A 27,389-nucleotide genomic window follows, 5' to 3' on the forward strand; every position below is an offset into this window, starting at 1 on the left:
CTGGGCAACAGAGACCCTATCTCAAAACAAACAAACAACAAACAAAAACACACACACACAAAAAAACCCAAAGCTAAGATTCAAACATACACATTTGCCTAGGCCTACATTAATATCACTGTCTTCCATTTCTACGTCTTGTTGCACTGGAAGGTTATCAGGGCCAATAACATACCCAGAGCTGTCATCTTCAGTGGTAACAGTGCTTTCTTCTAGAATATCTCCTGAAGCACCTGTCTGAGCCTCTTTTAACTTTTTTTTTCTCTTTCAACTCTTTTTTTTTAATAAGTTGAAGGAATCCAATAATAAAAAACATAGTGTAAATACATAAACCAGTAGCATAGTTGTTTATTGTCAAGTATTATATACTGTATGTAATTGCATTTGCCGTGTACTTTTATTAGTCCATCGTTCACTAAAATGCCCTTACGACTTTGTGACTGTAATTCTAGAACTCCAGGTTCCTTTGGAGGCTGAAAAAGCCCAAAAAACTTCCTTTCAGCTAGTTGGAATGTCTATGTTAAAAGTCTATCTACTGAAAATAACTTTTTTGTTACTTCGAAGTGTTTTTTTTTTGTTTTTTTTTTTTTTGTTTTTTTGAGACTGAGTCTCACTCTGTTGCCTGGGCTGGAGTACGGTGGTTCAATCTTGGTTCACTGCAACCTCCGCCTCCTGGGTTCCAATGATTCTCCTGCCTCAGCCTCCTCCTAGTAGCTGGGATTACAGGCGCATGCCACCATGCCTGGCTAATTTTTGTATTTTTAGTAGAGCCGGGGTTTCACCACGTTGGCCAGGTTGGTCTCGAACTCCTGACTTCAGGTGATCTACCGGTCTTGGCCTCCCAAAGTGTGGGCATTACAGGCGTGAGCCACCGCACCTCACCTACTTTGAAGTTTCATCTGCAACGCCCGACTCGTGATTAGTGGGCCATGATATATGAGATTTACTCTGAGTGCATAGTTGTTTTGGTATTCAGATTTGATCTTGCTGTTGATTTCAATTGTGAATGATTTGGAGAAAGCACTTTTTCTCTGTTTCTTCTCTTTGGATTTTGACAAAAACTAAAGCACTTGAGACTGTTAGGGACAAGGGTACACAAAAGAGATGCAGTCCTTCTAAGTTTTTTTTTCATCATTTGTTTGAGACGCTGTTTCACTCTGTCACCCAGACCTATAGTGCAGTGGTGTGATCATAGCTCACTGTGGCCTTGAACTCGTGGGCTCAAGCCATCCTCTTGCCTCATAGCTCACTTTAGCCAGGACCACAGGTGTGTGCCACTATGCCTGGCTAATTTTTTATTTTTATAGAGAAGGGGTCTTGTTTTGTTGCCCAGGATAGTCTTGAACTCCTGGCCTTAAGTGATCCTCCTGCCTCAACCTCTAAATTTTTTTTTTTTTTTTTTTTTTTTTTTTTTTTTTTTTTTTTTTTTTTTTTGAGACAGAGTCTCGCTCTGTCGCCCAGGCTGGAGTGCAGTGGCGGGATCTCAGCTCACTGCAAGCTCCACCTCCCGGGTTCCCGCTATTCTCCTGCCTCAGCCTCCCAAGTAGCTGGGACTACAGGCACCCGCCACCTCGCCCGGCTAGTTTTTTTGTATTTTTAGTAGAGACGGGGTTTCACCATGTTAGCCAGGATGGTCTCGATCTCCTGACCTCGTGATCCGCCCGTCTCGGCCTCCCAAAGTGCTGGGATTACAGGCTTGAGCCACCGCGCCCGGCCAACCTCTAAAATTTTTAAGCTATGATTTGCAGGGCTTTTTTTTTTTTCTCTTCTTTTTCATGTCACACGGGTAATCTGCCAATATTGTGATAAGGTTTGAGGGTGGCACATTTTACACATGGGTGTGAACACCCAGTCATCATGCTCATGAACTATAAAAGGACCGATTTGCAGAACTTTCATACACACAAAATGTCTGTCTATACTGCATCTTGGCACCAGCTGTGCCTCTAAATTGTGAGGCCTGCATGCTTACACAGCATTCCCAGGTGGTGTCCCTTTTCACGAAAACCAGGATAGTTTCACAAATTCATATGAAATTAATTTGAAAATCTTATTCCTTAAATATTAATCTTTCTTATTCTTGAATACCTTAGGTAGTGTAAAATTTAAAAGGGACAAAAGGTATCAGCTACCTAGTTCCTCTCCCCTGAGGCAACTAATGTCATCACTTTCTTTTATATTTCTCCTGAGATTTTAAAACATAAAGATCCTGGCCAAAGTACATTGATTTCCCCCACTCCCCTGTTAAAATACTAGCATACCAGAGCTGGGCACAGTGGCTCAAGCCTGTAATTCTAGCACTTGGGGAGGCTGAGGTGGGTGGATTGCTTGAGCCTAGGAGTTCGAGAACACCCTGGGCAGTATCGCTAAACCCCCTCTCTACAAAAAATATAAAGATTTGCCAGGTATGGTGGCACATGCCTCTCTGGTGGCACGTGCCTCTCTAGTCCTAGCTATTGGGAGGCTGAGGTGAGAGGATTGATTGAGCCCAGGAGGTCGAGCCTGCAGTGAGCCAAGACCGTGCGACTCCACTTCAGTCTGGGTGACACAGCAAGACCCTGTTTCGAAACAAAGAAAAAGAAAATATTAGCATACCAAAAGTATCATTAGCAATATATTTTATCTTGGATATTGTCCATATCAGTATGCAATGAGTTGACTGATTCTGTTTTATTTTTTAAATTATAACCAAGAAGAAGCACTGTTCTGTTTTATAGCTGTATAATATTCTATCAAATGGTATACTTTATTTAATTATTATTTTTTGAGGCGGAGTCTCACTCTGTTGCCTAGGCTGGAGTGCAGTGGTGTGATCTCGGCTCACTGCAACCTCTGCCTCCCAGGTTCAAGTGATTCTCCTGCCTTAGCCTTCTGAGTAGCTGGGATTACGGGCATCCACCACCACGCCCGGCTAATTTTTAGTAGAGACGGGGTTTTGTCATGTTGGCCAGGCTGGTCTCGAACTCCTGACCTCAGGTGATCCGCCCGCCTCGGCCTTCTAAAGTGCTGGGATTACAGGTGTGAGCCACCGCACCCGGCTGGTATACTTAATGTATTAATTCTATATGATGCACACTTCCCCCAATGTTTTGTTATTACAGACCACTCTAAGGAATAACCTTATACATTTATCACTTTATACATATGTGAATGTATCTGGAGGATAAATACTACAAGCAGAATTGCTGAGCTAAAATAAGTGTGCATTTTTTCATTTTGATAGATGTAAAAATTTTATTTCATAAGGGTTGTACTAGTTTCTACTCTGAACTTATGCCCCAGAATTTTTTTTGAAAGTCTGGAAAATGCAAACATGATGCTTCATTTTAGAACCCAGATGAATGGGTGAATGGGAGTGGTATTAGGAGATACAAATGCACAGTATCTCCCCCAGAGCATGGTAATGATGGAAGTATTTTACAGCTTCTGGGGGGCAATAGAAATTGTCAAGTGTTGTTCACAGTAGAGTGCTGAGTGCTGTAGAGGACTCAGAGGACATCCACTTGAATGGGAATAAGAACACATAAGTCATAGCCTGTCTTTCCTAAGGCATTCTCGCAAGTGCTTAGTAACCCATGAGCACCTCTCTTCCTCACCACTCTAGTGGATAGAGAAGGAGTTAGATGGAGAACATTGTGTCTATCCATCCATCTATGCTAAGGATGAGGTAACTCAGTATTAAGATGTTTTTTTCTCCCAACGCATAATGTACATTCCATAAAAAGAACACTAATCTTGAGTATACAACTTGATGAGTTTTCCCATATATGAACTTAACTCCCACCACCAAGATACATTTTGAGCCCCACATAAGGTCCCCATGTGCCCTTTCTCCATCAATACCCACCCACACCCATCCTAAGGTAACCGCTATTTTGATGTCTGTCACCATTTGTTAGTGAACTTACATAAAATGGAATCATGCAATTTACTCTCATATCTGGTTGCTTTTGCTTATAATGTCCTATACCTTAGAATTTTAAGGCAGTTGGCTATGAGAATTAATCCTGCATCAGGGGACACCAGAATTTAGCTGAAGATGGTTGCCTCTCCAAACTTACTAAACGAACTTGGGAGAGCCCTATTAGGTACACTGTCTACTATCCTGTCCACACCCAGGTTGAATTACCCTTCGTAAATCAAGGAAGTTGAATGTTGCTGCAATGCAAAACTTTCAAAGACTGACTCCTTGCATTGCCAAATGAGACTATTGTTTGGTAGCAATAGGCTGGTAGGATGATGTTAGGACTTTTATGCAAGTTAGAGGAATTATAGAAGCCCAGTTTAAACTAGTTTAAGACAGGGCATGGTGGTTCAAGCTGATAATCCCAGCACTTTGGGAGGCCAATGAGGTGGGAATATTGCTTGAGGCCAGGATTTCGAGACCAGCCTGGGCAACATAGGGAGACTCTGTCTCAATTTTTTAAAAAATCATGAAAAAAAATAGCTTAAGCAAAAGGAGGAATTATCTGAGTCACATGAGGCCCAAGGATGTCTCTAGCTTCAGTCATGGCATAATCGAGGGATTCAGAAGATAGCAGGGCTCTTACGTGCTTTCATCTGTCAGTATGTTGGCTTTATTCTCAGTTCAGCTTCTGTTGTGACAGGATAGCCATCTACATTTATTTATTTATTTATTTATCTTTACTTTTCAGAGATAGAGTCTCACTGTTTCACACAGGCTGGAGTCCAGTGAGGCTGGAGTCCAGTGGTGTGATCATAGCTCACTGAATCCTCAAATTATTACACTCAAGTGATCCTTCTACCTCAGCCTCCTGAGTAGCTAATACTACATGTGCATGCAGCCACGCCTGGGTTTTTGTTGTTGTTGGTTTTTTTGAAATGGAGACTTGCTCTGTCACCCAGGCTGGAGGCTTGGCACAATCTTGGTTCATTGCAACCTCCACCTCTCAGGTTCAAGTGATCCTCCCACCTCAACCTCCCGAGTAGCTGGGATCACAGGCGTGCACCACCATGCCTGGCTAATTTTTGTATTTTAGTAGAGACGAGGGTTTCACCGTGTTAGCCAGACTGGTCTCAAACTCCTGACCTCAAGTGATCCCCCTGCCTCAGCCTTCCAAAGTGCTGGATTACAAGTGTGAGCTACCGCACCTGGCCGGCTTGTTTTTATTCTTCAGTCATTTGTTTCATTCTCACACACACTCCTTCATGCTGCCTTTATTGCTCCTACCTTGCCCTGACTCTCAGTGGAGTTGTGCACTTTCCACCACCCCTGTTTTGCAGCCTCCGTGAGAACATGGACCTGGTCTTCCCAGGGTCACCTGGCTCAGTACTCTATGCATGTCAAGTGTTAAGGACAATTACTGAATTGAAAACACATGCATAAGAATCCTTCTTTTCTGATTACACACAGAATCAGTGACAGCAGAGAAACAACCTATGATCAACAATGCCATGACTATTAGAATGAAGTTTGTTATACACTCTGTATTTTAGAGCTGCCACCATTATTGGGAGGCATATCTAAGTCTTACTAATAAGAGAACATTCTCCTGGCTTCAAGGATGACAGTGACCTGAAAAGGGCCAATCAGAACCTTTTTGCTATGTAAGCTTTGGGAAAGGAAACTTCATGCTGGGCTGAAAAGATCAGTGCAGCTCGGGAAATGTGGAGGGCCCAGCCCGGGCAAAGAGTGAGACCCTGTCTCTACAAAAAAAATTAAAAATTAGCCCAGTGTGGTGTTGCTCACACCTGTAGTCAATAGTTTTCTTGTGAAACATTTTGCTTTTAGCTTTCATGCTAGATCAAGTATGTTAATATTTTAAAGGGGTGTAGGAGGAGGGGAGGAAAACTTCGAAGGTAAAGATATATCAATAATATAAAAATTCTGGCAGGAGGCCTACTTCGATGTTTTACTTTTTATGTTTTTTGTTGTTGTTGTTGAGACAGAGTCTCACTCTGTGGCCCGGGCTGGAGTGCAGTGGCCGGTTCTCAGCTCACTGCAAGCTCCGCCTCCCGGGTTTACGCCATTCTCCTGCCTCAGCCTCCGAGTAGCTGGGACTACAGGCGCCCGCCACCTCGCCCGGCTAGTTTTTTGTATTTTTTTAGTAGAGACGGGGTTTCACCGTGTTAGCCAGGATGGTCTCGATCTCCTGACCTCGTGATCCGCCCGTCTCGGCCTCCCAAAATGCTGGGATTACAGGCTTGAGCCACTGCGCCCGGCCCTTTTTTATGTTTTTTTGTAATTTCTTTTGCCCTTTAGTTTCCTCCCTCTTTGGCCCTACCCCTAAAATAAATCCACTGCATTCTAAAGGTTTTGTTTTGCTACCTCAAAGAAGCAGCATAGTACCTGGCAGTTTTGGCAGAGTGTCTAGGAACTTGTTAATCATTGACTCATGGAGAAAGTCACATTTTCCCTCCATTAGAAGTAACTTTAGCATAGCACACAAAGCCATATTACCTGAATACATTTTTTTTTTTTTTTTTTTGAGACAGAATCTCATTCTTTACCCAGGGTGGAGCGCAGTGGTACGATCTCAGCGCACTGCACTCTCTGCCTCGTGGGTTCAAGCAATTCTTCTGCCTCAGCCTCCCGAGTAGCTGGGATTACAGACGCCCGCCACAATGCACGGCTAATTTTTGTATTTTTTGTAGAGATGGGGTTTCACCATATTGGCCAGGCTGATCTTGAACTCCTGGCCTCAAGGGATTTGCCCACCTTGGCCTCCCAAAGTGCTGGGATTACAGGTGTGAGCTACCGCCCTCGGCCATAAATCTTGAAAGAGGAAATAAATACCACCCCCACCTGCATCTACACACACATACCCCAAAGTTTAGAGTCTGCAAGAAATTGTATGCTTACAAATCTAAGACTCTGACAACAGTTAGAGCAAAGCACATGTGGATCACCTAGAAAAGGGACTAAACCTGGAAGATAAAGCTTAGTATGATAGTTTATGTAAATTGGCAGCAAAAAGAAATGCTTCAGACGTTTTAAATAGTTGATTGGAATGCCAAGGCTGATGCTTGGAAAGTCTTAGGCCCATTCTTTGTATTTGTTTATGATGTGTAGCCTTCCTATGCCCAAGTATTCTGAGGACTAAGACACACATCAGAAACATTTGCAGTGTGAATGGTAATCAAAACATTGCTTCTCAGAGAGTGAGAAGCATTTCTGTGCTTGCCCTTTTCTACAAGAAAATGAAACTTCGTATTTCTTTTACTCAGAAGTAGTTCCCACTTTCAACTTTGGTATTTTATTCCTCAGTTAGGGTTATTTTCATGTTTATGTCTGAAACACTATAAATGTGCAATTGTGATGCAACTTTAATTGTATTAGAAAAAATAATAAGTGTGTAATGGTAACCCTTCTATTCATTCTACATGACTTCAGGATTAACAGCAATTTTAAAAAGAATCCTAAAGGAACTCTTTAATTTATTGTAATGTAAAGCTTCTTAATTTTTTAGTTTAGACATTTAGTTTATTTTGCAAGATTTTATCTTAATATGATAATTGATATATGGTAGTATAAGATTAATATTACAAAGAGCATATGTGCATTCTTCCCCACGCAGCATTCCAGGGAACTAGAAGAGCCTGTAGAAAAGAATGATCATTATTTTCCTGACAGCATTTGTAGAGTAAGTCCCTGGCACAGGTCAAGTAAACACCTCTTATAGATCAGCCTGAACTTTTAAAAATGAAATCTGAGATCCATTGTACTTAGAAGGTATGAAAATGGCTACTCCCCTTTAAATTGGAACCTACTACTTGTGTGTATTAGAGGACTCTGAACTGCTGTCCAATTGTGTGCAGAAAACGAGGCATCTGCTCAGTGCTAATGTTGAGGCAGGTGGATTACTTGAACTGAAGTTCAAGCAATTCAAGACTTCAATTGTCTGAAGTCCTTGCTTGAGTGCACCTGTGTGCAGATGTCTCCTGGTGTTTATTATGGCTGTGCTCTGTGATTACAGTGCACTGGCAAAGGGCTGTAGTGTACTGAACAATGATGCCTGTTTTTATTAGGGTTCCTGAAGTGGTTCAGGAGCTTCCAGTGACTTCGCCTGTGGATGACTTCAGGCAGCCTCGTTACAGCAGCAGTGGTAACTTTGAGACACCTTCAAAAAGGACTTCTGCAAAGGGAAGAGCAGGAAAGTCAAAGAGAACAGAGCAAGATCACTATGAAACAGACTACACAACTGGCGGCGAGTCCTGTGATGAGCTGGAGGAGGACTGGATCAGGTACCGACTCAGCTCTCCTTTTCCTGGGCCACGTGCACCTCCTGATGATTAAAGGAGACCAACCTGGTGTCGGAGTTGTTGCCTCCCAAATTGAGGTCACTGGTGTAATTTCATTCTTTGCCAACCAGGACTGGAGACAGTTTTTTGTGTGGTGTTGGTTGGTTTTTTCCTTAGCACCCTTTTGTGATAAAGATTGAAGTGGAGAGAATGTTTGGCAGTAATCATGTCTTTGAATTTTGGCAGTAACTACTTTGAACTTTCCATAGCGTGGCTGGTGAACTTCACCAGTGCTCTTACTTATACCAATAGTCACGCAAGAAAGGTCTCCCAGCACTTTGGGAGGCTAAGGCTAAGAGTTCAAGACCAGCCAGGCATAGTGGTGTGGGCCTGTAGTTCCAGCTACTCAGGAGGCTGAGGCTGAGGCAGGAGGATTGCTTAAGCCCAGGAGTTCAAGGCTGCAGTGAGCTTTAATTGCACCACTGCACCCCAGGCTGGGCGATAGAGCTAGACCCTGTCTCAAAAAACAACCAAAGAAAGGCCTTTCAAATAAATAAAATCCAGGTGTAGAGGAACTTTGTTTTACTGATTATAAAATTCCCAGACCAGTGCTATGGTTTTCCTTTGGCACTACTTTTTTTTTTTTTGAGACGGAGTCTTGCTCTATCATCCAGGCTGGAGTGCAATGGCACGATCTCGGCTCGCTGCAACCTCTGCCTTCCGGGTTCAAGCGATTCCTGCCTCAGCCTCCCAAGTAGCTGGGATTACAGGCGCCCACCACCATGCCTGGCTAATTGTATTTTTAGTAGAGACGAGTTTCACCGTGTTGGCCAGGCTGATCTTGAAAAATCCTGACCTCAGGTGATCCGCCCGCCTCGGCCTCCCAAAGTGCTGGGATTACAAGTGTGAGGCACCGCGCCTGGTTGGCAATTATTTTTTAAGTTAAGCTTAAAATGATAAGACCAGAGTTTCTTTTAAAGTTTAATGCAAAGAGTTTCGTAAACAATTGAGGTAACAATTTAGTGTTCAGCCACAGTTGTGGTTAAGTTTCTTTGTGTGTCCGTGGTTTTGTTACAGTCCACCCACCATCACCAAATGTATTTGTTTATGATGTGTAGCCTTCCTATGCCCAAGTATTCTGAGGACTAAGACACACATCAGAAACATTTGCAATGTGAATGGTAATCAAAACATTGCTTCTCAGAGAGTGAGGAAGGATAGGCGGGGCATGGGTAACTTGAGATCCCCTATTCACTGATGATTCTGGTACTTTATCTTCCCCTCTCCCCTCAAGAATTTTTGGCCTGGCTTAGTCATCTATCTGTAAAATATTCACCTAACTTGTATCACGGAAGATTTAACTGAAAACTTTTTTTTTGAGATAAGAGTCTCACTCTGTTGCCGAGGCTGGAGTGCAGTAGCACAATCTCTGCTCACTGCAACCTCCGCCTCCCAGGTTCAAGCAATCCTCCTGCCTCAGCCTCCCAAATAGCTGGGATTACAGGCATGTGTCACCACGCCTGGCTAATTTTTGAGGTTTTATTAGAGACAGGGTTTCACCATGTTGGCTGGGCTGGTCTCAAACTCCTGACCTCAGGTGATCCACCCGCCTCGGCTTCCCAAAGTGCTGGGATTACAGGTGTGAGCTACTGTGCCCAGCCTGAAAATTTTCAAAATCCGGAATTCTTGTTTCCCTTTTGATCAAATCATTTAAATTTCTCCCCTCTGTAAAATGAAGATACTAGATTGTTAGATCTAAAATTTGAAATTCGACATCATTGTGAAACTCCAGTCCTGTGAAAGGATTCAGAGTATTTTCTCTATGGATTATGGGTTGATGGCATCATCTCCCTATGTAAGGAGTAGCTGGCATATTGAGAGATACATGTGATACAAAATTTCAGTTTTTCTTCTTTATACTTTAATGAATTGCCAGATTATTTTAATAATGAGCCCATGTTTTTATACATGTACATTTTTAATGTCTATTTTTATTATGAAAGAAGTAGATAAGCTATTTCCACTTTGGAAAAACAAGAGCAAAAAATAAATAAACCAGTCTGAAAACTATGGGTGGTAGCAGGAAACAGCCACTTCCAGTCAGCTGTGCTGCCACTGTGGTGATCAAAGCGGACTTTGTGTTCCAGAATTTCAGTTTTAAGACTTTAAACAGGCCAGGCGTGGTGGCTTACTCCTGTAATCCCAGCACTTCAGGAGGCTGAGGCGGGTGGATCACCTGAGGTCAGGAGTTTGAGACCAGCCAGGCCAACATGGTGAAACCCCGTCTCCACTAAAATACAAAAATTAGCTGGGCGTGGTGGCAGCTGCCTGTAATCCCAGCTACTATGGAGGCTGAGGGATGAAAATCGCTTGAACCCAGGAAGTAGAGGTTGCAGTGAGCCGAGATTGTGCCACTGCACTCCAGCCTGGGTGATAGAGTGGGCTTTGTCTCAAAAAAAGAAAGAAAGAAAAACTTGAAACATAAGTAGTCCATTATTGATACTGTGTATGGAGAATAAATGAGTTCCTATGACTTGTACCTTCAGTTTTGTAAATGATTTTCAAAATTATTTCTGCAAATTATGTCGGCATAGTTTTTTAAAAATGAGCAGTAATTTGAGCAGTAATATATAGTCACTCTTAATAGAACTTATTTGTACTCTCTCTCTCTTTACCCATAAGAAACAAAAAGGAAACAAGAAAACGTCGTTCTCCATACCCCACCAGCTTTATTACCTTTGAGGAAGGAGCATTGAATTTTATGTCTGCTAAGGATACATATGTAGTCATTTTCTCTCACCTTTTAGGGAATATCCACCTATCACTTCAGATCAACAAAGACAACTGTACAAGAGAAATTTTGACACTGGCCTACAGGAATACAAGAGCTTACAATCAGAACTTGATGAGATCAATAAAGAACTCTCCCGTTTGGATAAAGAACTGGATGACTATAGAGAAGAAAGTGAAGAGTACATGGTAAATTCAACCTGATATTTGCATATTATGCAGAATTTGAATCTTATCTGTGGAGGCACAGCATCCTTTATATTAATGTTGATTAAAATGTGCTAGTAATTATCAAATTGCAGTTTCATTGAAGAATAGTTGAGATTGGGTTTTGGATGAAATTCTTTTCTAATAGAAGACTAAACTAATGTATAATAGTTAAGAATTACAAAGCACTATTCCTTTTTGTTGAGGCAGAGTCTTGCTCTGTCGCCCAGGCTGGAGTGGTGCGATCTTGGCTCACTTCAAGCTCCGCCTCCGGGGTTCACACCATTCTCCTGCCTCAGCCTCCTGAGTAGCTGGACTACAGGTGCCCGCCACCACCACGCCTGGCTAATTTTTTTTTATTCTTTTTTTGGTAGACACGGGGTTTCACCATGTTAGCCAGGATGGTCTCAATCTCCTGACCTTGTGATCGCCCACCTCAGCCTCCCAAAGTGCTGGGATTTCAGGCATGAGCCACCGTGCCCGGCCCCTACAAAGCACTATTCTATGTACATCTATGCTTTCCTATTTAAAATAGCCAGGCTGGGCATGGTGGTTTCATGGCTATAATCCCCACACTTTGGGAGGCCAAGGCGGGTGGATCACCTGAGGTGAGGAGTTTGAGAATAGCGTGGCCAACATGGCGAAACCCCGTCTCTACTAAAAATATAAAAAATAGCAGGGCTTGGTGGTGGACACCTGTAATCCCAGCTACTCAGGAGGCTGAGGCAGGAGAATTGCTTGAACCCAGGATGGGGGAGGTTGCAGTGAGCCAAGATTGCACCATTGCACTCCAGCCTGGGCGACAGAGTGAGACTCCATCTCAAAAATAATGATAATAATAAAAATAATAAAATAGCCCTATTATCTTTCCTATTTATAAAGCCATTCTTTCTGTAGAAAAGAACTTAACACAGAATTGTATACAGAAAAGGAAATCACCTTAAATCCTACCATCAAGAAATCCTTATCACCAAAATATTAGTTGTTAAAACAATCTCTCCAAGCAGGAGTCACCGAGGTACATATAACTTTCTCTAAGGAAACATCGTCTTCCATGTTCCACTTACTTTCTTCCTGTCTTTTAAATCAACAGTTTATGGTTATCTTTTTTTTTCCTCCCTTGATCACCTGGCTGAGATAGAATTTGTCCATGTAAAGTTACTGGGTTTTATTAACTGAGTTTTTTTTTTTTTTTAATCCATCCTTTTCATACTGTATTTTGTATACGTACTGAAATTAATGTAGTTACACCACCTTTTAGAGGGAGATTAGTTCTCTTCTTGTTTATTTGTTCCTTTATTGATCAATCACTTATGTAACTGTGGACTCATGGATATCTGTCTTATACTGTGAGTTATAATCCAAGCTGCTTTATTTTGTAGCTCTAATTGTTCTCACTTTGACCACTGGGAACTCTTTCAGTTGCTTCCTGTGTCCCTTTGATGTACTCTTATCATTGTGGTGTTTTATCTTTAAAGAAAAAAAAAACTTTCTTGCACTGCTTATTTCTGGCTTTTCTTAACAGCAAGTTTTTTTTATATCAGTAATAAAGACCTACTTAGTTTTAAGTTTTTTATGTGTAAAATTAAGTAAACAACTTTCAATTTTATGGTTGCATCATAATTTAAGAGTCATTTTCTATGGATAGACATTTAAGTATGTCTCCCCCTACTCCAGTAGTACCAGTACGTACTGGTGAACCTCTCCATTTTTGTACTCTTGTCTGCTTATCTAGTGTTTTTTTGTTTTTTTTTGTTTTTGTTTTTTTGAGACAGAGTCTTGCTCTGTTGCCCACACTGGAGTGCAATGGCGCTGTCTTGGCTCACTGCAACCTCTGCCTCCCAGGTTCAAGTGATTCTTCTGCCTCAGCCTCCCAAGTAACTGGGATTATAGGCATATGGCACCACACCTGGCTAATTTTTGTATTTTTAGTAGAGACGGGGTTTTGCCATGTTGGTCAGGCTGGTCTCGAACTCCTGACCTCAGGTGATCTGCCTGCCTCGGCCTCCCAAAGTGCTGGAATTACAGGTGTGAGCCACAGCCCCCAGCCCGCTTATCTAATTAAAACTAATTCCAGAATGTGAAATTGCTGAGAGTCAGAAGGTACGTATCTTTAAACTTCTGTTGCAAAATTGCCCTCCAGAGAGATTGCACTAACTGCGTCTCCCTCCTGATACAATTCAGGGCTCATTTGATGCACAGCTCACTTACACCTGAAAAATTAAATATTCTGCCATTTTTCAGTTGAAGTGATCTGCTTTTTAGTTTTGATATATTCACATCTTTGTATAGTTAGATTCATGTATTTCCTTTATGGTTTCTATAGGGTGTTATAGATCTTTCTTAATTTAGTGAACATGTACTGATCACTTAATTGTTCTTTGATGTGGAAATGCTGAGGTTAGATATATAAAATCCTGTCCCACCCTCAAAGAGCTCATATTTTAAGAAAAAAACTGACATCTAAACAATTTAGACAATATGATTAATGCTGTATTTGTATCATGTGTAGAAAGCACTATAACTTAACTGCTCATAGGAGAAATAAAGTCTTTCGAGGCTTCACAGTAAGGGAATCATTAAGAATTTTCCAGACAGAAGGGTGGGGGGAGGTGCATGATTTCAGCCATAAGGAAAACATGATCAAAATCTTGAAGCATTTAACATGTTTCAGTTTTTAAAGGAGTTGCTGATGATGGGTGCTGAGACTGGAAAAGTAGGAAACTGGGTGAAGAGAGAAGTTAATGGGAAGCTCAGACCAGTTGTGTAGTGGGATATTACCTGATCAGCGCTCAGTGTTTTAAAAGACCTTACTGGTGTCAGTGTAGCATGGGGACTGGCATGAGGAGAGATGAGAAGTAGCAGAACAGATAGTTACCTGCCTATGTGAGTGGAATGTGAAAGATACAGTATCATAAATATCTCTTCACTGAATTTCTTCAGACCTTCCTGCTGAGTTTTAAGAGCTTTATGACTTTGTTCTTTTAATTGCTTATATTTTTGTCATAAGCTGTCATTTTTAGCTCCAAAGTATAACATCAGGAATGTTACTTTTGAAAGAGAAAATGCCCCAGTAAACATATTCCTTTGTGTCTCTCATTAATAGGCTGCTGCTGATGAATACAATAGACTGAAGCAAGTGAAGGGAGTAAGTATCCAAGATCTTTCTTTTAAGAAGAACTTTCCTCCTCTTCTTTTTCTTTTAATTCCCATACCTACTCATCTGGAGGAAGAGCTTTTCTATTATGTGTTTTTCATTTTTTATTTTATGTATTTTGTAAAAGTTGAAGTATACATACAGAAAAGTGTACAAATCAAAGTATATAACATGATGAATTTTCACAATTTGACTACATACCTGTGTATGCAGATCAAGAAATGTATTTCCCAGTACCTCCCCACCCCCTGCTTGTACTCCTTTCCAGTGTTTACACTCTCTGCAGAGGGGTCCACCGTGCTCACTTCTAACATTATAGAGTTTTGTCTCTCTTGCACATTACATAAATGGAACCATACAGTATGTATTTTGTGTGTGATTTCTTTTGCTCAGTATTGTGTTTGTAAGGGTCCATTCATGGTTCATTACTATTTTTTTGTTTTAGACGGAGTCTTGCTCTGTTGCCCAGGATGGAGTGCAGTGGCGCAATCTTGGTTCACTACAACCTCCGCCTCCCAGGTTCAAGCAATTCTCCTGCCTCAGCCTAGCTGGGATTGCAAGCACACACCACCATGCCTGGCTAATTTTTGTATTTTTAGTAGAGACAAAATTTTGCCATGTTGGCCAGGCTGGTCTTGAACTCCCAACATCAGGTGATCGCCTGCCTTGGCCTCCCAAAGTGCTGGGATTACAGGCATGAGCAACCATGCCCGGCCATGGTTCATTTTTTTTTGAGAGAGTCTCGCTCTGTCGCCCAGGCTGGAGTGCAGTAGCATGATCTCAGCTCACTGCAACCTCAAGCAGTTCTCCTGCCTCAGCCTCCTGAGCCACTGAGATTACAGGCAAGCACTACCACACCCGGCTAATTTTCCTATTTTTAGTAGAGATGGGGTTTCACCATGTTCGCCAGGCAGGTCTCAAATTCCTGGCCTCAAGTGATCCACCTGCCTCAGCCTTCCAAAGTGCTGGGATTACAGGCATGAGCCACCACGCCTGGCCGTCTGATTAATTTTTATTGCTGTGTAGTGTTGTATATAAAATGCAACTTTATTCATCCATTCTATTGTTAATGAACATTTGGGTTGTTCTCAATTTTTGGCATTTAAAAATACCACAGCTTCAAACATATTTGTAAATGTTTGAACATAGAAGTGATGGGCATTTTGTGTATCCAGCGCTAGTAGATACTGTCAAATGGCCTTCCAAAGTAGTTGTACCAGTTTACTTTCCCATCAACCACTACAGACTCCTATTGCCCTATATCGTTGCTAACACTTGGCATGTCAGTCACTATTGACTTAAAACATTAACAACAATTATATTAAAATTTTTGTAAATTACTTATCCAGGTGCTGTGGTACGTGCCTGTGGTCCTAGCTACTAGGGAGACTGAGGCAAAAGGATCCCTTGAACCCAGGAGTTCAGAGCTGCAGGGAGCTATAATTGTACCACCACACTCCAGCCTGGGCAATAGGATGAGACCCTTTCTAAAAACAACAACAACAAAAAAAATTATCAATTACAGGCATCATGATTTGCAATAAGAGTTTAAAGGGTATACAGTAAAATTTCCCATCTCTCTTATCCCCTATTCAGCTTCCCTTTCCCTAGTCAACTGAGATCACCAGTCTCTTGTTTTACTTACAGTTTTAGATTATGTGTTAGCAAAAAGGCTGATAAGTTTTCTTGGTCATTTTACAGATTTTTAGAAATGGGGTATCCTTTTTAAAAACCCAGGTTAGAAGACAGAACTGAGCAAACAGAATCAGCTGCCTGTGTGCTTAGTGATACTGCCAGGCACCTTGAGTATATTACTTCAATTAACACTCCCAACAATTCTCTGACTAAATATTCAATTTTTTTGTTCACCTCTGCCTTCCCAGAAGACCTGTTTTTATTTTGTTGAATTTATGTGATTCATTTTCTCCCTTTTTAGTCTGCAGATTACAAAAGTAAGAAGGATCATTGCAAGCAGTTAAAGAGCAAATTGTCACACATCAAGAAGATGGTTGGAGACTATGATAGACAGAAAACATAGAAGGCTGATGCCAAGGTGTTTGAGAAATTAAGTATCTGACATCTCTGCAATCTTCTCAGAAGGCAAATGACTTTGGACCATAACCCAGGAGACGAAACCTTGTGAGCATCACAAAGTTTTGGTTGCTTTAATATCATCAATATTGAAGCATTTTATAAATAGCTTTTGATAATTAACTGGGCTGAACACTCCAATTAAGGATTTTATGCTTTAAACATTGGTTCTTGTATTAAGAATGAAATACTGTTTGAGGTTTTTAAGCCTTAAAGGAAGGTTCTGGTGTGAACTAAACTTTCATACCCCAGATGTTGTCTTAATACCTACATGTATTTGTTTGCATAGGTGATCTCATTTAATCCTCTCAACCACCCTTCAGATAACTGTTATTTATAATCACTTTTTTCCACTTAAGGAAACTGGGTTCCTGCAATGAAGTCTCTGAAGTGAAACTGCTTGTTTCCTAGCACACACTTTTGGTTAAGTCTGTTTTATGACTCCATTAATAATAAACTCCCTGGCCTTTCATATTTTAGATGCTATATATGTGATGATCTACCGGCCTCCCTATTTTTTTCTGTTATATAAATGGCTAAAAGAAGTTTTTCTTAAATAATAAAGATCATGTAAAAGTAACAAATGTGTGAAATTTAAAGATTGTAAATATATATTTACTTTTTTAAGATCAAAGTTTAAACCCAGTGGTTAGAATTTTGGTATTTTTAAATACTTTTTATCTTTTATGGTTTACATGCATTTTTTAAAAAACCAACTAGACCTTTTCTTTATATCAGAATATCTGATGACATTTATAATTCAATTGTGACTTGAACTGTATCTTATAGGAATGTTCAATTTCTATACATATTTTATAAGGTATTAAACCTGGTGTTTTCTTTCCATAATAACCTGTTTGATGTTGTTAGTGCTGTTAACATACAGCTGTGGAAAACCACACTCAGGAGTTGTATCTGTTGTTGTTTATACTCTTTTGGGTGCTGTGCTGGTTAGTTGTTTCCCAATCCTTTGGCTGTAAGAATGCTGGTATGTCTGCAAATAGAATGCTATACCACGAAATACCAAATAATTTCAAATGGTGCCCTTAAATTGTATCACTTTTTTAAAAATTCAGATTCTTATTAGTAAAATTAGTTGATAGCACTGTGCTGACCAAGTTGATCATGACCATCCCAGCGCAGACTTTTCTAAAAACCTTTTTTTAGAATAATCTGTGACCTTTAGTATGCGTTTCAGATATTTAGGTATGTATATATATATATATTTTTTTTTTTTTTTTTAAGACGGAGTCTCACTCTGTCACCCAGGCTGGAGTGCAGTGGTGCTATCTTGGCTCACTGCAACCTCCACCTCCTGGGTTCAAGCGATTCTCCTGCCTCAGCCTCCCGAGTAGCTGGGACTACAGGTGCCTGTCACCATGCCTGGCTAATTTTTGTATTTTTAATAGAGACAGGGTTTCAACATATTGGCCAGGCTGGTCTTGAACTCCTGACCTTGTGGTCCACCTGTCTCAGCCTTTCAAAGTGCTAGGATTACAGGCGTGAGCCACCACACCCAGCCTAAGTATGTGTGTGTGTGTGTGTGTGTATAATATATATATGTTTATATATATATATATATATATATATTTTTTTTTTTTTTTGAGATGGAGTTTTGCTCTTGTTGCCCAGGCTGGAGTGCAATGGCGTGATCTTGGCTCACTGCAACGTCTGCCTCCCAGGTTCAAGCAATTCTCCTGCCTCAGCCTCCCGAGTAGCTGGGATTACAGGCATGCGCCACCATGTCTGGCTAATTTTTTTTGTATTTTTAGTAGAGATGAGGTTTCTCCATGTTGCCTAGGCTGGTCTTGAACTCCTGACCTCAGGTGATCTGCCCACCTCGGCCTCCCAAAGTGCTGGGATTAGAGGTGTGAGCCACTGTGCCCAGCCTATAATTTTTGATAGATGATTTTGAATTATTTTCCGGAGATAAAATTTTAAATGTTTCCATTATATCACTGATTTATTTCTGCAAATTGAATAAATTCTTAATTTTCTGCATGCTGCACATAATACAAAAGGTATTTTCATAGCTTTTGGATTTATACCAAATGAAAAGGACTCTCGAGCACCTTTAACTGGTTTTTCTGTGTTAAATTTTTAACAATTTGTTCTTGGAAGTCAGTGTAGTTAATTCATGAAGGCAAGTTTGTCAGTATTTTCACAAAACAAAACTATTCAGCTGAATCCAGAAAGTGAAATAGCAACAATTTGCATTGTAAAATTGTGTTATAAAATTGGACTTTGAAATTTTAAAAATAAGAAAAATTTTCACGTGTATTTATATTAAATACCATTTTAGGAAACCAGGATCAGAGTGTTTTTGTTGGTGTTGGCATTAACTAGCTGGATGTAAATTTGGAAAGCCACTCAGAAAGTTTTCTAGTCTAGAAAGTCACAGGTTTAGATTAGATTTCCGCCATCCCTTCCATTTCTGACCTGTGGTTCTTGTCTAGAATTCTGCTTTGTTATAAACTATTGTTCTAAGGAGTTCGTTGTGATAGCACATAGTTCATTTTGTGAAGATTCCCTTTATATAAAGTGATACCCTACATGTGTGACTTTGTATTAAAAGTATATAGGATCATATTTTATTTTGAAAATTTTAAATACAGAAAAGTATAAAAGATAAGTACCATCCACCCAGAAATAACATGTGTTAATGTTTTGTCATATGTGCTTCATAGTTTTTGAAATAAAGTGAAGTCAACTAGTATTTATAGTAAATAAGTTATATATACATAGGTACATGTATGATATTTAATCCTCACAATGATCTTTTGATATGTGACCATTTCTTATTCTTGTTTTATAGACAAGGAACTAATGATATGATAGATTAACTGGCCATTGTCACACTAGCAAGTGGCAAAACAAGGGATTAGGATCTTGGTCTCTTGGACTGTTAGATTCTATACTTCCATCCTGTGTTGACTTTGTTAATGGATTGGATAATGTGAGATCACTCTGATGTAAATAAAGTATTCTACATTAATTTTGAGTGCATTTTAAGTACTTGTAACATAAATGCTTCCTGTGAAATATCTGTAAAGACCTGAATGGGTACATATGTGTAAAGAAGAATCAGGGCAGAAGAGTGCTTTTATCATGGCTCCAGGGACCTTACCTTCAGTTGGTGTTGTGAGAATTCCTCACACAAGGACATTCTCCTTGCTTCAGCATCAGGATGGAAGTGTTTCCCATCTGGACTTTTTCAAAGACTCAGCTGAAGGAATACAGAACTCATAATTTCCTGGCAGCTTATGATTCTGCTACATTACACCATGCCATCTCTCGTGTGAAAGGGCAAATTTGATGGAGGACTGCGTCATCCCTCATGCATTTCTTATTGTCTACATTTATTCTAATGGGAAGAAGTGAGCAAAAACACCTCAATAATTCGGGTCGTTTTTAGAAAACGTTGTGTTAGTAAATTAGAATAGTGCCACTTTGGCATTATGAGAAAGCAGCATGGATACATAACTAGGTTTGTGTATGACTGCAACAAAATGCAGAATGGTGTCTCCAAAAGGTTTCCAGTTGCTGCCACAAGACCTGCTTGGTGTTGCCTACATGTGTTGTCCTATTTTTGCTTTGCCCTTCTGCAGTTACTTGCAGTGGGACCTTGGAGAAATTAGCCTCTCTGTACTTCAGTTTTTTGTATCTGTAAAATATATTTGTAATAATCTCATAGTTAAGAAGGTAGTTAATGTGTGACTCAGTCCTTGTCTAAAAGTAAATATGCCTAGCTACCCCTATCTTTCAAAGCCAGAAGGTAAAACTTTACAAGTTTTCTAAAAGCAAATTGTGGGGTTTTTTTTTGTTTTGAGATGGAGTCTCTCTCTGTTGCCCAGGCTGGAGTGCAGTGGCGCGATCTCGGCTCACTGCAAGCTCCGCCTCCTGGGTTCATGCCATTCTCCTGCCTCAGCCTACAGGCGTCTGCCACCACGATCGGCTTTTTTTTTTTTTTTTTTTTTTTGTATTTTTTAGTAGAGATGGGGTTTCACCGTGTTAGCTAGGATGGTCTTGATCACCTGATCTCGTGATCCAACCCACCTCGGCCTCCCAAAGTGCTGGGATTACAGGCGTGAGCCACCGCACCGGGCTGCAAATTGTGAATTCTGCCGCAGAATTCTTTTGAATTCTAGGCAGAGAATGCAGGATTGGCATTCTAAATATTTGTACATGATAAACAAATGCTTCTTTAGGTTAGAGCAAATAGTTACATATCAAGATCAAGATTGTTAGATATATTGTCAATTACAGAGGTTTTAGATGAGGCTTTCTGGAATGATTTAGTTTCCCTGTAAGGGAATCAGCTCTCCCAGTCTTTCAAGTTGCATGCTTTTTATATCTGTTTGATTCCATTAGCTGAGCTGATTGTGAATGTCCTAACCCTGTTGATTGTGTCTGGCCACTCGTGGGCAAAGAGCAGATTTATTCCATTCTTTATAGTTGTCTTTTAGTTTTACAAGTTGAAAAAACATCTGAGTAGGTTGGATAATTTATTTTACCACTTGTACATGATTAGAATATGTCAGTCATAATCAAGCCAAGAGATTATGGATTTATGCATATTTTGTTTTACTTTAGTACCATTCCTAGTTGAATCTTAACATCCATGTCTAAAATCTATACAGAGCAAATATTACAGTTCGGAAAACTGTTTTAGTCTTCTCTCTGCAAATATGCTTTACATTTACTGGGGAATCCTCTATCCTTTTCCTGGTTTTCCTTAAAGTCTTCCCAGGGTGATGGATAACAAACATATGCAAGAAATTTGGGGCTTGGGATTCCTCTAGGCTGTTTGTCCTAGAGGAATGCATCCCATCTTGCAAATAGGATGGTCAATTAAGATGGAAGGAAGCAGAAGTGTGGATAGGAAGGAAGGGCACAAACGGAAAAGTGTGGAGTTTGGGTGTGAGTCCTCTAATGAGGTCAAAGGTGGGAGGGAGGCAAGCATGGAAGCTTCCTGGCACTGTGATACTAATTTCCCCTCCTCTCCCTTTTAAAATCGTGTTCATGCAAAGCCAACACAAATAACTGAATAAAATCTTGTCTTCTGGGAGGAACTGAGACTGATTACAGAGCTGCCACTAAGTCCTGTAGGTGGTGTGACTTGCTTGAGGTCACCCAGCCACTATGTCAGAACCTGATTTTAAATCCAGGGCTGTTCTTTCCACTGCTATGCAAGATACCTTCTGTTTATATTTTTGAGGGAGACAACAGAGGTGGGAAGAATTTTTAACAATAAAGGCAACGGAGGGGATGAATATGCTGATGGGGAAGGAAAGAGGCCCCAGCTTCTGCAGTTGCTTTCTGTTATTCCTAATCCTCTTCTCATCTGGGGGTGCACTGCCTCTCCATTTCTCAAGTATGGGAAATGCCAATAATTCCACTTGTGTTAATTGGCAGTCAGACAACTTGTCCAAAATTGAATTGATCTTACCGACCCCACCAACATTTCAATAATTGCGACCCCAACCTTTCAGTTGCTCAGCTAAAGACTTTGGAGGTATCCTTGATTCTTTTCTCATAACACACATCCAGTGTATCACTAAGATTTAGAATTCAGTCACTTCTCACCAGCTGCTGGTCCAAGCCATCACAATCCCCCCAAAGTTCTTAACAATGCTCACAGCCTCTCCTCCCCACCTTACCTTTCTGATTGCAGCTGCCATCACTCATCCCTTGCTCACTCCTGCAGTCGTCCAAGACCCCGATGCACTTCTAACTTGGGGCCTTTGCACTTGCAGCTGTCTTTGTCTGAAGAGCTTTCCCCCTAGGTATCAGGAGGGTTAACACCCTTCCTCATTCAGGTCATGGCTTAACTGTCTTCTCAGCGAGGACTCCTCTGGCCACCCTATTTTATTTTTTTGAGACGGAGTCTCTGTCACCCAGGCTGGAGTGCAAGGTGCGACCTTGGCTCGCTGCAACCTCTGCCTCCTGGATTCAAGCGATTCTCCTGCCTCAGCCTCTCGAGTAGCTGGGATCACAGGCGCTTGCCAGCACGCCCGGCTAATTTTTTTGTATTTTTAGTAGAGACGGAATTCACCATGTTGGCCAGGACTGGTCTCAAACTCCTGCCCTCCGGTGATCCATCCCCGCTCGGCCTCCCAAATCACCATGCCTGGGATTACAGGCGTGAACCATCGCACCCGGTCTAGCCACCCTATTTTAAACTGCCAACATTTCCCCTTCAATGCTTAGTTTTTCTCCACAGCACTATCACTATTTCATATAGTATATGTTTTTCTTCATACTTACTCCCCTTGGAGAAAAAAAACTCCACGAGAGTAAGGATTTTTGTCAGTTTTTCACTGCTATTTCCTCAGTGCTTAGACATGCATCAGGCTCAAAGTAGATGCTCAGTTTGCTGAATGAACAGCAAGAGCAACGGAGGAGTCCTGAAATACACAGTAAGAAGCAAGGATAACCCTGGCCTTACTTCTGTAGCCAGGGTCCTTCATCCCAACGTTTTAGAGGTAGAAAAACATGATCGAGCTCCTCAGAACCCAGGTCGACAGCTGCAGAGCCTTCGACCTTCCGAGAGCGAATGGCGATCACTGTTTTCCGGTTCTCTGCGAAGTCCAGCTGGAAGACAGTCCCTTTCCGCGCCCCAACAAAGCGGCAGGCATGCCCTGAACCAGAGCGCCCCGCTAAGGCACCATCCGGAACGTTTCGGCGTGGCCGCAGCGCGAGGCGGAATGACTTCCGGGGCGCCCCTAAAGCGGCGGGGCGGAGTTTCCGGCTGAGAGTCCGTCTAGCCGGGCCGGTGAGTCCGTGAGTGGAAGTCTGTGAGGCGCAGAGGTGGGGCAGGCCGCTTGGCTAGGTAGGCGGCTGGGAGGGTTTTCGTGGCGGGGAACGGAGGCTGAACTGCCCTGCCTGTGCTCATAGGGAAGGAGGATGTGAAGGAGCTTGTGAAGGCAGAGGAAGGTAACTTTCGTGTGGGGAGCCGCAGAGTAGGGAGGGAGGCTGCAGGCCGTCCCTCCCTAAGTAAAAGCGCGACTTTTAGAAATGATGGTTCAGGGTTCGAGTTTGTGACCCAACCTCGGAGCCTGAATCCCATACCTGAAAAACAAGGACAGTAATCAGCCTTGCCAGTTTCACATAGCTTGGTAGGGTAAGGTGTGAAGAAAAGCTTCTTAAATTGGGATGTTTGGTGCGCTCATTTGTTTCCAGATAGCATTCCGAGTTCATGTAACGGGAATGACACCAGTAGGCTTATGCTGAGAAATGTGGATTGTTTGGGGTTGGATTCCAGGAAACAGGTCACTTAATTTTTTTTTTCCCCGAGATGGAGTCTCGCTCTGTTGCCAGCCTGGAGTGCAGCGGCGCGATCTCGGCTCACTGCAACCTCCACCTCCCGGGTTCAAGCGATTCTCCGGCCTCAGCCTACCGAGTAGCTGGAACTACAGGCGCGCGCCACCACGCCCAGCTAATTTTTGTATTTTTAGTACAGACGGGGTTTCACCATGTTGGCCAGCATGGTCTCGATGTCTTGACCTCGTGATCCTCCCGCCTCGGCCTCCCAAAGTGCTGGGATTACAGGTGTGAGCCACCCACCCGGCCTCACTGATATTTTTAAGAAGAAAATGGACTGTTGGGAAATGATAGGCCATTGGAGATCTTTACAAAGTCCATCTTCAAGATGCATGAATCCTTTAAACAGCATGCATGTTTACAATCAGACTTCCCATTGAACTGCAGACGTCTGCAGTTTTAGCGACCTTAATACCTCCTGTCCAGTCTCTGATTTCCCATTGCAGGCAGCTCTAATTAAGAAGTCCTTTTAGCCGGGCGTGGTGACTCATGCCTCTAGTCCCAACACTTTGGAGGGCCGAGGTGGGAGGACCAGTTGTGGTTAGGAATTCGAGGCCAGGCCTGGCCAACAGGCTGGTGAAACCCCGTCTCTATCCAAAAAAAAGTTAGCTGTGTTGGTGTGCGCCTTAATCTCAGCTATGCCGGAGACAGAAGAGGCAGTGGAATCGCTTGAACCCTGAGGTGGAAGTTGCAGTGAGCTGAGATCGTGTCACTGCACTCCAAGCTTAGGCGACAGAGCAAGACTGTCTCAGAAAAAAAAAAGGAAAAAAAAGAAGTCCTTTGATACGATCATCCAAAAGTCTCTCAGTTGCTATTTATTTTTATATTTACAATATATATTATATATTTATAATTACTTATTTTGAGACAGGGTCTCACTCTGTCACCCAGTCTGGAATGCAGTAGTGAACATGACTTACTGTAGCCTTGACGTGCCTGGGCTCAATCCATCCTCCCACTTTAGCTTCCCAAGTAGCTGGGACTCAAGTACTCGCCACTTCGCCCAGCTAATTTTTTGATGTTTTGTAGAGACGAGGTTATTGCCCAGGCTGATCTGAGCTCCTGAACTCAAGCGATCCTTTTGCGTTGGCCCCCCAAAGTGCTGGGATTACAGGTTTGAGCCACCGTGCCCTGCCAAGAATTTGAGTTTAAAAACATTGAGAACGGGCCGGGCGCGGTGGCTCAAGCCTGTAATCCCAGCACTTTGGGAGGCTGAGGCGGGTGGATCACGAGGTCAGGAGATCGAGACCATCCTGGCTAACATGGTGAAACCCCGTCTCTACTAAAAATACAAAAAAAAAAACTAGCCGGGCGTGGTGGCGGGCGCCTGTAGTCCCAGCTACTCGGAGGCTGAGGCGGGAGAATGGCGTGAACCCGGGAGGCGGAGCTTGCAGTGAGCCGAGATCGCGCCACTGCACTCCAGCCTGGGCGACACAGCGAGACGCCGTCTCAAAAAAAAAAAAAAAAAAAAAAAAAAAACATTGAGAACGTTATGTGAGTTTTTCATTTTTGAAGTTCGCAATACGTAACAGAAAACAGGGAAGAGCAAAATGTTCAGTTTAGGCTGTGTGCGGTGACTCACGCCTGTAATCCCAGCACTTTCAGAGGTCGAGGTGAGTGGATCACCTGAGGTCAAGAGTTCGAGACCAGCCTGGCCACCATGGCGAAACCCCATTTCTACTAAAAACACAAAAATTAGCCAGGTGTGGTGGTAGCTCTTATAATCCCAGCTACTTGGGAGGCTGAGGCAGGAGGATCACTTGAACCCAGAGGCAGAGGTTGTAGTGAGCTGAGATAGCGCCATTGCACTCCAGCCTAGTTGGTGAGTGAAACTGTCTCAAAACAAAGAAACAGGCCAGGCGCGGTGGCTCAAGCCTGTAATTCCAGCACTTTGGGAGGCCGAGACGGGCGGATCACGAGGTCAGGAGATCGAGACCATCCTGGCTAATACGGTGAAACCCCGTCTCTACTAAAAAATACAAAAAAAAACTAGCCGGGCGACGAGGGGGGCGCCTGTAGTCCCAGCTACTCGGGAGGCTGAGACAGGAGAATGGCGTGAACCCGGGAGGCGGAGCTTGCAGTGAGCTGAGAGCCAGCCACTGCACTCCAGCCTGGGCGGCAGAGCAAGACTCCGTCTCAAAAAAAAAAAAAAAAAAAAAAAAAAGAAACAAAAATATTCCATTTATGGGCAGATCACTTGAGGTCAGGAGTTCGAGATCAGCCTGACAAGTCAGGTGAAACCCTGGCTCTACAAAAATACAAAACATGGCAAAACCCTGACTGTACTAAAAATACAAAAATTAGCTGGGCATGGTGGCACGCACCTGCAATCCCAGCTACTCGGGAGGCTGAGGCAGGAGAATCACTTGAACCCGGGAGGCGGAGGTTGCAGTGAGCCAGGAGGTGGTGGAGTGGAGAGGGAGATTGCATTGGGGAGGGTGGAGGTATGATGAGGACATTTATTTATGAATGAATGAATGAATGAATGACAGAGTCTTGCTCTTTCACCCAGGCTGGAGTACAGTGGCACAACCTCGGCTCACTGCAGTGTCTACCTCCTAGGTTCAAGCGATTCTCCTACCTCAGCCTCCCAAGTAGCTGGGATTATAGGTGTGTACCACCATGCCCTGCTAATTTTTGTATTTCTAGTAGAGATGGGGTTTCACTATGTTGGCCAGCCTGGTCTCGAACTCCTGACCTCAAATGATCTGCTGGCCTCGGCCTCCCAATGTGCTGGGATTACAAGCGTGAGCCACCGTGCCTGTTTCTCTCTCTCTCTCTCTTTCCTTTCTTTTCTTTCTTTTTGAGGCAGGGTCTCACTCTGTTGCCCAGGCTGGAGTGCAGTGACATGATCTTGGCTCACTGCAGCCTCCGTGCCTCCTGGGTTCAAGCAGTCCTGTCTCAGCCTCCGCAGTAGCTGGGATTACAGGCGCCCGCCCCCACCAACCTCCTAGCTAATTTTTGAATTCCTGACCTCAAGTGATCACCTGCCTCAGTCTCCCAAAGTGCTGGAATTACAGGTGTGAGCCAGCATAGCCGGCCTGGTTTTGTTTTTGTTTTTGTTTTTTGTGACTCACTGCAACTTCTGCCCTCCAGGTTCAAGCAATTCTCCTGCCTCAGCCTCCCTAGTAGCTGGGATTACAGGCACCCGTCACCATGCCCAACTAATTTATGTATTTTTAGTAGAGACGGGTATCGCCATGTTGGCCTGGCTGGTCTTGAACTCCTGACCTCAGGTGATCCGCACCTTGGCCTCTCGAAGTGCAGGGATTACAGGGATGGAGCCACTGCACCTGGGCCTGGCCTGTGTTTGTTTGTTGTTTTGTTTTGTTTTCAACTTTTATTTTCAGGGAGTATGTGTGCATGTTTGTTACATGGATAAATTGCTTGTTGTTGAGGTTTGGTGTACAAATGATCCCGTCACCCTGGTAGTAAACTTAGTACTTAATAGGCAGTTTTTCAGCCCTCACTCTCTCCCATTCTTCCTCGTCTAGTAGTCTCCAATGTCTGTTCTCATCGTTATGTCCATGTGTACTCTGTTTTGCTCCCACTCGTAAATGAGAACATGCTGTATTTGGTTCCCTGTTCCTGTTTTTTTTTAGGCCAGAGTGCAGTGGCA

General features: G+C 42.5%; 2 protein-coding genes and 1 non-coding gene across 10 annotated transcripts in view; 2 read left to right on the plus strand and 1 right to left on the minus strand.

The window, feature by feature from the left end:
- OCLN (occludin) overlaps nt 1-17,296 on the plus strand; it is a 68,946-nt gene extending 51,650 nt beyond the window's left edge. For all 4 annotated transcript variants that reach the window (XM_010380237.2, XM_030927345.1, XM_010380236.2 and 1 more), the window contains 4 exons: nt 7,990-8,205; nt 11,010-11,181; nt 14,306-14,347; nt 16,293-17,296. In XM_010380237.2, the coding sequence (XP_010378539.2) occupies nt 7,990-8,205; nt 11,010-11,181; nt 14,306-14,347; nt 16,293-16,394 (532 nt within the window). In that variant the 3' untranslated portion in view covers nt 16,395-17,296. The remainder of the gene's footprint in view (nt 1-7,989; nt 8,206-11,009; nt 11,182-14,305; nt 14,348-16,292) is intronic.
- Nucleotides 1,777-1,880, minus strand: LOC115896716. Its single transcript, XR_004056617.1, has one exon. It is a non-coding gene; the product is annotated as a small nucleolar RNA U13 (small nucleolar RNA).
- Nucleotides 17,297-23,154: 5,858 nt separating the features above from the next.
- GTF2H2 (general transcription factor IIH subunit 2) overlaps nt 23,155-27,389 on the plus strand; it is a 37,271-nt gene continuing 33,036 nt past the window's right edge. Inside the window, exon 1 of one of the 5 annotated variants that reach the window (XM_030927347.1) lies at nt 23,155-23,222. The gene's annotated coding sequence lies outside the window, so the exon portion shown is untranslated. Of the gene's footprint in view, nt 23,384-26,282; nt 26,381-27,389 lie in introns of those variants that run through there. The other 4 variants (XM_010380238.2, XM_010380240.2, XM_010380241.2 and 1 more) reach the window with 4 other exon arrangements.

The sequence above is a fragment of the Rhinopithecus roxellana genome, chromosome 3 (assembly GCF_007565055.1).
Source record: "Rhinopithecus roxellana isolate Shanxi Qingling chromosome 3, ASM756505v1, whole genome shotgun sequence".
Taxonomy (NCBI): Eukaryota; Metazoa; Chordata; class Mammalia; order Primates; family Cercopithecidae; genus Rhinopithecus; species Rhinopithecus roxellana.